The sequence below is a fragment of the Lissotriton helveticus genome, chromosome 3_2, assembly GCF_964261635.1.
Source record: "Lissotriton helveticus chromosome 3_2, aLisHel1.1, whole genome shotgun sequence".
In the NCBI taxonomy this organism is placed as follows: domain Eukaryota; kingdom Metazoa; phylum Chordata; class Amphibia; order Caudata; family Salamandridae; genus Lissotriton; species Lissotriton helveticus.
Window position 1 is genome coordinate 22,553,458 of NC_136062.1, and position 12,833 is coordinate 22,566,290.

General features: G+C 44.4%; 1 protein-coding gene across 2 annotated transcripts in view; it reads right to left on the minus strand.

Moving 5' to 3' along the window:
• USP50 (ubiquitin specific peptidase 50) overlaps nucleotides 1-12,833 on the minus strand; it is a 295,365-nt gene that overhangs the window by 175,100 nt on the left and 107,432 nt on the right. For both annotated transcript variants that reach the window (XM_078684588.1, XM_078684586.1), the window contains exon 2: nucleotides 6,970-7,164. In XM_078684588.1, the coding sequence (XP_078540714.1) occupies nucleotides 6,970-7,164 (195 nt within the window). The remainder of the gene's footprint in view (nucleotides 1-6,969; nucleotides 7,165-12,833) is intronic.

A 12,833-nucleotide genomic window follows, 5' to 3' on the forward strand; every position in this document is an offset into this window, starting at 1 on the left:
TGAACCGGCAAATAGTGATTGTTTAAAGAGACATATTAACAGGCTGCTCGCCCTTTCTCTAATTAGGAGCCAACATCAGTTATATCAGCAGAATATAAAAGAACACAGGACGTCCTTGCCTTATACAAGTTTTAACTCAACCTACGCGAACGAATTGGCACCACGCAGTAATATCACTTAAAGATATTTAGGTAAGTGGTAATTATACACTGATCACTCGTATATTTTTTTATAAATTAGTACTACAGAATCCCGGCTTACTTTGCTGGTGTGTTATATTGTTAGGACCTCATTCAACACACCGGAGGCCTCGTCATGTCACCAATAACCGTCTAAAAAGACCCCAGTAGAAGGACATAATATAATCCTCTAAGGGTAAGAGAACCAGTAATATGTTTCTGTTGAATAATAAATAAGCACTACTGTGGGTACATACTAAAGTAATTGTTTTTTTGACTAATAGGATACTGTGATCTGTTCGTATTTTAACAAAAAACTCAGGCTATGGAAGCTCCTAAAGAACACTAAATAGAAACAAAAGGTGAGCAGTTATGTGTAATCTTGTTAGCGTAACAATAAAGGCTCTAAACAAGGGAACTGAAAAAAAGTTTTTGACCCATGGCTCACCCGCATGTCATCTTGGTCCTTTTAGAAAACTGTAAATAAATCACCCAGCCTTGAATCCGAGGATACAGCATCTATACAGCCGCTCTGCAGCTTAAATAATTAGAGAACAGTACTGTTCTTGTACTCCAGTACAAGTTTAGGTAAGAAATTTATACGTATGTATTTGAATCGTAGGAAAAGTTGCCTCCATAAAATCATAGTAAATTGGTGCTTATATTTAAGACACCAATTTTCTAGAATAGGGATCCTAACTGAAATAGTGTAACAAATATGGAATTTCTCTATTTTCCAACCTTTCCTATCTTTTTCTCCTATTTTCTCTATTTTATAATTCTCCTTGTACTTAAGAAATAATAAGGAACCGTGTTTCAGTAAAAGCCTTAAGCAAACACAAAGCTATTGAAATGCTTAGATGGACTAGGCAATTGGATGACAACCACCAATTGAACCATTAGATCTGATTAACCTGGCAGCATTGCTTGATAAAGGAATGATATACAAGAATGTCTTTGACAAAATGTGTAAACTTTTGTATTTTGCCAAATAATTGAACTCTGAGTATCACATCTCCGTGTTTGCCCGTACATATTAAAATGTGGCTTGTGTATGGAAATCTGTATATGCATAGGTGTAAAATATTTGTATATAAGGCGGTATATCATTATTGCGAATGTTTATACCAATAGAATGTTGTAACAAACTAGAACTAGTTCAGTTATATCACTTAATGATAGAAGGTGTAATAAGTAAACTATTGTTATAATCTTTTTTACAGAAATTGGATGGTTTAAGTCCCGATGAAGGCATAGTTTATGCCGAAACGCGTCAACCGGATGCCACCTGACCTCCTTTTTAATTAAATTTTCTTGTGAATACACATGTATCATTATAGAATCTTTTATCAACTTTGATCAATGCACTGTTTTTTATTGAATCCTTTTTAATCAAATTAAAAATGTATATGTCCTAAAACTGTACTAGTTTGTTTTGTTTAATCTATTGGTTGTTGCTCTAATATATGCCTGGGATTGTTATTTCACATATACTGGGAGCCTCCCAAAACACAAACTGAGGTCAGGGCATTCCTGGGCCTCACAGGTTACTACCGCAGATTTGTCAAGGGCTATGGCACCATTGTGGCCCCCTTGACTGAGCTAACCTCTAAGAAATACCCTAGGAAAGTGATCTGGACAGAGGCTTGCCAAAAAGCCTTTGACTCTCTAAAGCAGGCCATGTGCACCGCTCCTGTGCTCAGGGCCCCTGACTTCTCCAAAGAGTTCATTGTCCAAACGGACGCCTCAGAGCATGGCATAGGGGCGGTACTTTCGCAACTCAATGAGGAGGGAAGGGACCAACCAGTAGCCTTCATCTCCAGGAGGCTGCTCCCCCGCGAACAGCGGTGGAGTGCGATAGAGAGAGAAGCCTTCGCGGTGGTCTGGGCTGTGAAGAAGCTGAGGCCATACTTGTTTGGCTCCCACTTCCTGATTCAGACTGACCACCGGCCCCTCAGGTGGCTCATGCAAATGAGGGGCGAGAATCCCAAATTGTTGAGGTGGTCCATTTCTCTACAGGGGATGGACTTCAGGGTGGAACACAGACCCGGAGTAGACCACGCCAATGCTGACGGTCTCTCTCGGTTTTTCCGCCTTAGTGATGAGAACTCCCTGGAGGTTGGGTAGTTCTCCCCACTTTCAGCTGGGGGGGACACGTGTTAGACCTGTCAGCCTTAGGGTGGTCTCCCCTACATTTTTGCCCTTTTTGCCTCCCATTTTTACCTTAGCTTTTGTTGGACTTAGGACTCTGGGTGCCTCACCACTGCTAAACAGTGCTGAGGTGCAGGTGCTCTTCCCTAAAACATTGTGAGGCTGGCATATCTGCCACAAGCCACTGCTACCGCAGTAAGGTTTAATCCTCCATAGGCTAACATGGGGAACCTCCCCTTAAGGGATAACTTCTGACAGGGATCTAATAAGTCTATCATGTTTGGTCTTGTTGGACTCGGGGTGGGGAACCCTTTCCAATGATATATAGGGTTTGGGCATTACTACGCTAGGGATCCCACTTTTATAAAGTGGACCTTTTTCTGCCTACACTTAGATTAGGCTCTGCAGACTCCCCCCTCCCCTCTGCATACTGATAGCCTGCCTGGGTTGGGAGGTGGGAGTGGTGATTCACACCTTCTTCCCTGGGATGAGCTGCCCACTGTAGCCTTAACGGCCTGTCTCTCGTCAATGTGACAGCTAGGTCAGGGAAGGCAGGGAACATACCAGAACTCCCTGGACTCTTCCAGAAGCCTCTATCCCCAGACCCTCCCAGAGACTTCCACCACTTTCTAGCCCCTGGACTGTAGAATATATAAGGGAGGGTCCTGGCCTCACATTCTTGTTACACTGCTGGACCTGGAAGAATCCCTGCTGGAGTGAGGACTGCTGAGCAAGAGGATTGCCACTGGGAAGGAGGCTGACTGCTCCAAGGAACTGCTGCCCCACAACCTGCTGAGCTGCCCTACTGTCTGCTGATCCTGCCCTGCATGGGAGACTGCAACATCACCACCAGAGTGTCTCCACAACATCCCAAAGGAACTACTTTTCTTTGAACAACATTTTAAAGAGTCTTCAACCTTTTAAAGATTGCCTTTTTGGGACTGCACCCTTTTTAAGCTAAAGGAAACTACCTGTCCTTGGACCACAGCGTTTTAAAGACTGCCCTTTGGAACAGCAACAACACTCTCAAGATTTGCCCTGCAACGCTGTGCCTGCCCTCAGCACTGCTTGCCCTGTGATCCTCCCGAGGGCTCTGTGATTGCCTCTGCTTCTGTCGCAAGCCGACTGAAACTGGCCCTGAGGTCACCGCCACTGGGACCGGAGCGCGCTGTGTAGCGCTGAGAAGTGAAGCGCTGTGTGGCAGGAGGCTCCGTCGTTGCCCAGGACTTGGAGGCACTGTTAAGCGCTGTGCTAAAGGAGCGCTGTGTGGCTGTGACCCCCACCCGTGCAGCGCCTGCTGAGCCCAAGGCCCCAGGGGGAGAGGAGCCTCGCACCCGCGCCTGCAACCACCACCCCAGGTAACGCCTCAGTGCAACCAGGCTGCCGTGAGGGGGCGGTGTGCGAGTTGGCCGGGTACCTGGAGCGTGAGCTTTGTGCTTGGCTGGTAACATCATTTCTATGAGAGGCACACTTATTACGCTACAAGGCCACTTTAGCCTACGAACCTTCCCACAGTGAATTTTGACCATAAGAACCTACCTCAAGTGAACTTTTGCCATTCAAGGACACTGTGAGAAAGACATTACCATCAGGAGCCCCTGGGACACATGAGCTTTTGGTGATTTGATCAGGCCTGGGAACTGGATTCATTCTTATTGATTATTGATCTTGCTTGGAAACTGGAATCCTTTTTATTATTGATCAGGCCTGGGAACTGGATTCATTTTTATTGATTATTGATCTTGCTTGGAAATTGGAATCCTTTTTATTATTGATCTTGCCTGGAGCTGGATTTACCTGCTTTTGGTTCTCGCATAGTTTTTAGATAAAGAAATTCTTATTCTTATACCAAACTGGTGTGGTGTTCCTCTTGTGAGTGTTTTTACTGTGTCATCGCCGTTGTGTGTTGCACAAATACTTTACACATTGCCTCTGAAGTTACGCCTTTGCTGCTCTGCGCCAAGCTACCAGGTCGGAAGCGGTGGTCCCTACTTGGACTAGGGTACATACCCCTGCCAACTAGAGACCCTGGTTCTAACAGGCCCCTTTCACGCTACACTTAAAAGGTGTGCAATGTGTGTTGTGGTGGATGTTCCGCTGAAACACCCATTGATTTTGATGCTGTCCCCTATTTACAAGGGTGGCGTAAATAAAGGACTGGGCCAAAATTAAGAGCAGAGATAAACTTGTCTTAACATTGCAAAATGAGGAGAAATGTTTAATTTCTCCTCGTTTTTGCTGTTTCTTTGTGTGCTCCATTATTAGGAGTTACAAATCACCATTAGTGATTGTTCATGTGCAGGAAGAGAAACCTTACTTCACATTAACAATCATTCCCTCAACACAGGCACCCTTGCACTAAGGTGCAAGGGTGCCTGCGTTGGCACTAGGCAGCTGAGTATCGCGCCAGTCCTAGGGTAAATGAAGGGATTAGCCGTACTATTGTAAATATTGTGCATCCCAGTGTTTTCAGAATGGCAGAGTGTGGAGTTAGCAATTTTTGCTTAATACCACACTTTGCCATTCACTTGTAAATATGCCACAAAATCCCTTATATTCTGCAGTGCCTTCTGCCCCCTCTGGATAGCCTGGTAGGGTTGGAACCCCCAGATTTACTGTAGTGGGAGGGTAGAGGTGTAGCCAGCACCAACCTCGGTACCATTTTGTGTCCCCCGAATATTTCCCTGAATATGTAGTCCGCATTTCAGCAACACTGGGGAGGGCACATTTGGTGTAAACTACCTGATATGCCCTTTCTATGTGTGCTTAGAGGCTGTTTGTCCTTATCCATTGGGGGAGTCATGCAAACGCTAGTGGCACAGACTGGAAATGGTGTTACTGCACACCAATCAAAGTCCCTAGGAGGTCGATTCCTGCTCCAGGACTTCCCTCTTGCAGCGATCACCAAGCAGGAAGCTGTGAATGGTGCTCAGGGAACTGTTCCCCCGAGCACCGATGCGCTACAAGCATCTAAAGCCAAACTGCTTCCTACATCTCATTTGATGACAGTGATAGGTCAGGGAGACACTGCCACAATTAGTCCCATTTGAGAGGGTCTGGGCTGATGCCGAAGGGCTGATGCACTAGCTTCTGTACTGGTGGTCAAGGGGGAAAGCCTCTGGTGCAAGCACCAGCATGTGTACCTGAGTGGGAATGTGTGACCTTCACGTTCTTCACTCTATACAGGTAGTGAAAATGAAGTGGTCCTGTCCACCACATTAAAGGGATTAGATCACTGGATTTGCTTTTGAGCAAGCTATAATTGGCAGCTTCTGTATTTTTCTCAAATGATGTTCATCTGATATCAATATTGGCTAACCTATCACTTACGAACAAAGCAAAAGAAGAGCAAAGTGTTTTAAGGACTCAATTTAGAGGAGGAAGGTAATATTGCATGTTGACTGTGCTCATTACAAGCAGCAAATCTTAGATAGCTTCAGGTTTTCCCTCCATGAATTTACCTGGGTGATATCTGTGCATGATAATCATGATTTGTAAACTCTTTTTTGATTTTGAATCTGGATTACAGGGCACTGTAAAGGAGGCTCCTAGATTTGCAATAATTGGTGGTACTTTTTGGGGGTTGGTATCACAAATGCAATGTTTGTGCAGCATCTGCAATGCAAGGTGACCTGAGGATAGTTTTGTGCTGTGGCAGAAGTACAAATGATATGATGTGAGGGGAAATGAAGGTAAGCATGCAGTGGACCCTGGATCGCTATCTCTTACCCTCCCACCCTGAATCCAGCAACTATCACTCACAAACTGGGAGCTGTCCCTGAAGGACCATGCAAATAGCTACCATCCTTTGAGATGTCTGTATCCGGTCAATGGTTTGAACCACCAAAACAGTACCAAATCATTGATCCATGACAAATCGCTAGGGAAGGGAAAAGGTAACTTTATGCACTGTTCCTATTGATTCGGAAGGAGTTGCAATGTCGGAATTTACAACTTGGAATTGACCTTTAGGGAGCGGTGGCTCCTCGGTTAGGGCAAAGGAGCATCGCCCCACTGCTCTCAGCAGTGAAAAAAACTAAAAATAAAATGATAGTAAAACCTGTTATTATCATTTTAGTTTTCCTCCAGAGCCAAGTCCAGGACCAGCCCACCCTCGTTGACCGCAGAATTGGTGGCATTGCTACAAAGCGAATGTCGGTTTAGCCGGACGTCTTAGGACAGCCAATCCAACATGCGCATTTAGGTCTCTTCACTCGAGCTATATTGCAGAGCTGGGTGGAGACAGGCACAGGCTCCCAGGGCTTTACTGAGCGGCAAACCAGGCCGCTCAGACCAATCCTGGCGATTCTCTAATGCTGGGTATTACCACCATGAGAGCAGGGCCTGGATTGGTGTATGAATTCTTGGAGTTTGCCAGGAGTCGAGAGGAGCAGAAGAGGACCGAGACGGCGGCCAGCAGATAAGTGCTTTTTAATCTTATTATTTATTCACTTCCCCTCCCCACAAACACACACTTTGTATTCACAGCAGCTGCTTCTGGCTTTAAGACATTGCTGATGGCTTTTTTGTACACGCTTTTCTGTGACCATGATATGTCGACAAATCATTAGATATAGCGTCACAAGAAAAGTGCCTGCTCGTAGAGAATTCTGCACTTCGGTAGATAGTGCTGTATTACCTTACTAGAGCTGCTCGATGCTTTCCTGACACAAAATACTTCACTAGCGGGGATGTACTGCACAGACATTGTAACACGGCGTTCATGTAGCAAGTATTGCCCAGATTAGACAGGCCTACCGCTCCATTTTCCATTCCTTGTTTCAACCAATTTTCCGGAGTACAACGTCCATATTGCATGTCGGAACATCCTGCACTGTGGAGCAAAAACAAGAGATAAGATTGAAGTCGTTTTACTAAATTAGAATGCTACTAGAAAAGACACATTTAACCTAAGTGTAGCGTTCACCCTTCATCATGCACATGAATATAACAAGAACACGAGCTGCGGAAACCAGCATACCTTTAGGCATAGGCAATACCAGCATGTCTCTGTGCAATCATGGATGCTGCTGGGGCCTTTAATAGGCTTAAGGAGGCTAAAATATTGTCTCTGAATTATGTGTTTTTTATTTCATAGATAATAAAAAAAAAAAAGAATATCCAGGACAAGATTTAAGTCCCACCCAGGTCATCAACAGAAGTGGGCATCTTATTGACCGGATAAGCAGCAAAGGTTTCAAACTACAAGGATTTTAATGTGTAATTATCTACTGACAGTAAATTGTGTACCAGCTGCAAAATACATTTGCCTTCTATTTTTTGTTTAAATATCTTTATTGGTATTTTCTGATTTGATCATGACTGGCATCACGGTTCTGTACAAAATATCCAAATGTGTATAACATAATTACAGAACACATATAAAGAATAGCATTACACATTGAAACAGCGTGATATTATTACTAGTGTACTATTCTCGATTACAAGTACGTGCATGGTATGTGAATATGTGTTTCGAGGTCTCAGTGTGCAATTGTACACATGTTTTGCTACATCATAAGTTATACATTGTAGTCATATCCATCTACATCCTGCTTATGACAAGTCCGACCGGAACCGACATAACGTTATCCGATATATATGTGGTCTGAGCAAACAAAAACTGTCATTCGGATATGATCATCACTTTACTGCAAGAAAAAAATTACATAATGACAAAATAACAGAGGAAACCACTGAAGGATACCAATAAGACATATTTTCTATAACGTTCAAACTAAACTAAAACTTATAATATAAAAACTGCCATCTTTGGAATACAAATAGGGTCAATCCTACATGACTGGGTATGAAGGTGTATTGCCACAGTGGCTCATCTAGTTGGGAGTTGAATTAGTGCGCATATCTAAATACAATTACAAAGTAGCAAAGAGGGACACAGGTAACCGCCCACAACGGACCAGGTGGAGTATACGTTTTCTATTCTATGTGCTCTAAAGTGTATCTGCTCCTCTCCGCTGAGCGGTGAATCGCTGGTGTGTCTATTACAGATCAGCATATGGAGTATTATCTCCTTCCACTGTATCACCGCGCTGAAGGGCAGTAAGTAGTGTGTCCCGGCCTTGCACAATAGGATATTTGCGGAGCCCCGCCTTCTCCTCTCTATGTAATGCCGTACTCTCCGCTTGTGCCCATATTGTGACTGAGCGTTTCCAGCTAATTACCTCTGGGGGATCAGCATGTTTCCATTTGTTGGTTATCAGACGTTTCGCAGTGATTAAACTAAATCTCGGAATCTCGAGGTAACCTTATTTTTTTTTATCTGGTATAGAGCCCTAGAAGGCAAACTTCCCATGACAACAGCAGGAGTGTGTCTGTACATAAAGCAAGGATCGTGACCACCTCCTGCCAATAATGTTGAAGGGATGCACAGACCCATAGTATATAAAGCAGGTCTGCGTCTGACTGCTGGCAGCGCGGGCATGCAGAAGTGGCGATATGGAAATATCTATTCATCTTGTCAGGTGAGAGGTATGCCCTCTGTATAATGTATGTTTGTATAAGCTTGAACCTAGATTTCCTCGGTATGCACCTAGAGCCTGCTCATATAGCGTCCCATTCCCTGTCAGTCCAAGACTGGCCTCTGTCTGCCTCCCATCTGACTCGGAGTCGTTGCATCGGCTACAATGTATGCGCAAGAAGCGCATCCACCAGCCAATGCACTACATGCTATCCTGCCCCCATTACATGTAAGTATTGTAATAGTGGATGTGTCAGTGGCTCACTTGTTAGATCCCCCAGGCGGCTGACAAAGCCTTCAGAAGGGAGGTATGTAGAAGGAATTGACCTGCCGGCAACTCAGCGTCTTCGGCCAATGTCTCGAACATCAGCAGTACGCTGTCTCTATAAAGATCGCTCAAAGTGTCTAGCCCTGCAGCATGCCAGGTCGCCAGGGCTGTGTCAGACATACCAAGACATACCCAGCATGCCCCTTGCTGTCCCCAGCAGTAGCAAAATCAGGGCATATGGAAGTGTCATGCGGGTAAGATGTAAACTCCTCTTGTAACATTTATGTGCCAGTCCCAAGTGCAATTGTGGTGGTTGCTGAAGCTTAGCAGTGGGGTGGAACAGATGACAGATTTGAGAGTGGGTCCAGGGCTGGTGCAGAGTTGCTGTGTCTTCCAGACATGTAGGAGCATACATCTTCCACAAAGCAACTCGTGGCCACCCCTTGTTCCATATTTAGTCCCGGAATAGCCGTTTCAGCTCTTGGAAAATCCTGGGATAGAAAGTGGGAGATTTGAGAAATAATATAGCAGTTTGGGAAGTACGATCATTTTCAGCAGGGTGATGCGGCTCATGACACTCCTCACCATCGCCCCGGAGCAGCATCGCTAAGGGCTCCATAGTTAGAGAAACCAACAACGGGTACAAGGGACAGCCCTGACTCGTCCCTCGCCTCACTCTAATGGGGTCCAAGATTAACCTACCGGCGCCAAGCCGGACTGTGGGACGTTGATACAATAGGCGAATCATATTTAAATAGTGCTCCCCCAGTTCATATTTGCCCAAAACTGCTGCCAGATAAGGCCATTCCAGAGAATCAAAGGCCTTCTCCAAGTCCAAAACCAAGCAGCCCGATCTGGGCCAACTATGTATTGCATATTGTTGCACTCTAAAGAACCTCTGGATATTAAGAGAAGTGCACCGGGCAGGAACAAAACCATTCTGGTCAGGGTGTACCAGTGTTTTCACTAAGGGTGAAAGACGCCTAGCTAGTAGCGATGCAAAGATTTTATAGTCTGTGTTAAGGAGCGCCAGTGGGTGATAGGAGCCCAGGAGATTGGGTTTTTTATCAGGTTTTAGGAGGGACACCGGCAGGGCCTTGTTCTTTGTGGTGGTAAGGGTGGAGTCATTGAGCGCGGTTTTGTACACTTTAAGCAGCTGCGGCACTAATATATGAGTATACGCCTTGTAAAATTCAGTCGGTAGACCAACTGGTGCCGGCGACTTCCCATTAGACGGTGAAAAAATACGGTCCCGAACTTCTTCTGATTGAAGAGGGCCATTTAGTTCTTCACTTTGGGTGCCTGTAGGCGGTGGCATGTCCAGGCCCTCCAGGTAAGGCAGTAGCTTGAGGGGCGTAACTTGCAGGCGTGATTCATACAGATCTTGATAATGCGTTACAAACTCTCCATGGATATCTTACTGCATATATGCGATTCCCCCGTTTGCCATCCTCACCGATGCTATGGCGCTGATGTCTTGTCTTGGCGGATGAGTCATGTAAGCAACTTACCTGCTTTGTTACCCATATGGTGTGTCCGTGCCGAGTGAGCGGCGTAGTTGAGACATCTCAGCCGATCTAGCAATTGCGCATGTTTCTCCCTGTGTAGGTCCAGCCGCCCCTGGGTTCCATCTATATCTTCTTGCTCACTAGTGGCCAGTCTTTGTTCTAAAATGGTAAGTTCCTTTTCCAGTTACGCGCCCATACCCATCTGTGTCCCCAAACAGTGCCCCCTAAAGACCACTTTAAGGGCATCCCATTCCACCAATGGCGACGTGGCTGTGCCCGCATTTTCTTCAAAATATTGTGCCACGGTGGTGGCCAATACATCTCGGAAAGGCGCGTCAAGGAGAGCAAATAAGTTCGCCTTCTATATAAACGTAGATTTCAAAGGAGGCCTAAAGCCCCAGGTGGCCACTTGTCCTCCTTGGGCAGCATTTAGTCAAACACCCTCATGAGGTCAAGCACTTTATGTGGAGCTCAGTACATGCATATGTATGTTTTTCGACAAAACTCCATCTGTGAATTGTGATAGATGCCCATTTTTGGGTTGGCTTGACAACCTTAAAAGAGATTTCAGGTGTACTACAGAGAAGAGCTTTGGCTCCGCCCCACATGTTAGTAGCCATAAGTACATGTTTTGATTGGACAAAGTTGTGTGCTTCCACAGACCAACGCGCTTACTTTCCATGCATCTGTGATTATTTTATTTACCCAGATGCCTGAACCAGCAGCAGTATGGCATGAACATGAGCTTGAATTTTCAGAGGCACACTCATTAACTTTGAACTTCAAAGTGTCGTTTTGCGTTTGAGAACACCATGGGATGCCAAAGGCTTCACTAATCTGCATGGATTTTTAGATCTAGATTGACAGTGCAACTGTTGCATTACCATGTTGTAATCAACAAAAATTAGCTTTCAGAGGACTGCTGAGAAAAGAGGCTCTACCAGCATGTTGGTTCCCCATATTACAGAATTTGATGGGGTCAAATGTATATGTTTCAAGGAAAAAGACTGTGGCCCAGATTAATCAATACTTTGCTCTGAGTTTGCATCACTTTTGTAACGTCGACCAGACAGAAAAAGTTCAGGTTGGATTTACAATAAAATCAAAGTAAAGCAAAGTTGTACAATCAGCTGTATTGTGTTACTGCTTTGCATTAAGATGAGCATTCTATGGGTTGTGCATGGGCGGCCCAACCAACCTTGGGTTTTGATGCAAATCCCTCTCTACAAAGAATTAAATACAGGGATTTGAGCCAAAATCCTGCACCTCCTCGAGGCAGACGTAATGAGAGAGTTTTGTTTTTCCATGTTTTTACTACTTTGCATTTATCTTGAATGTTCTTGTAGTATTGAAAGGGATGACACCATCGAGTACAAAAACTATGCTTCAGAGAATATAGACATCCCTTACACTATGGCGCAAGCTTGTCTGTGTTTGCGCATGGCTGCCTAAAGTGCACTAGCTGTAGTAGATATGGTGCTGTTCTGCTCTCTCCAGTTCAAGCAATGCAGCTCAGCAACTTGCTGCCCAGCATTGCGTGTCTTCTATGTAAATCTGAGTCTGCTTGCATTGAGCATTTTGGCTTGTTGTAAAGCTTATACTCGATACAGCAGGACTGAGTTGGTTATGGAGGCAAGCTAATGATCATGGCTATAGGTCTGATCTCTTGATTATGAAATATGACATATTTATTGTGAAATACATGTTAGTCAATAGGCATTTAAATGTGAATTTGTATTACTCTACATTAAAGACTACAGATAGGTATTTTGTTAAATATAATCTTACATTACTGTAGTAGGCTATCGTTTAGGTCTTGGTTACCCCGTGTGACAAACCATGGATATAGAAGATTGGCTCTGAGGGGATTCTTACTAGGCTCTCTTAGTAGATAATGTTTTGCTTAGCCAAATTTAAATTTCTGTATCTTTCTAATTTTATACTAGACTGTTGCCTTTTGGAAAAGCTTACATTCAAAACTAGGCCCGAGTTGGTTATGATGACAAGCTGTAGGCCTTATTAGTGCACTAGGAAACATTATGTCTGATGCCCTAGGGTGGGTCTACTTATTATGAAATGTTATGAAAAAGGCAGTCAGACTAGCTTATTAATTGCAAAAGCATTTGGTAAAGCCAATTATCCCTTAACAGTTGGTTGTTATCACATTGTGTCACAGGCTGAAGACAGGTATTTTGTTACATTTAATCTCACAGATTACTTTAGCAGTCAGTGGTTTTGGCGTTGGT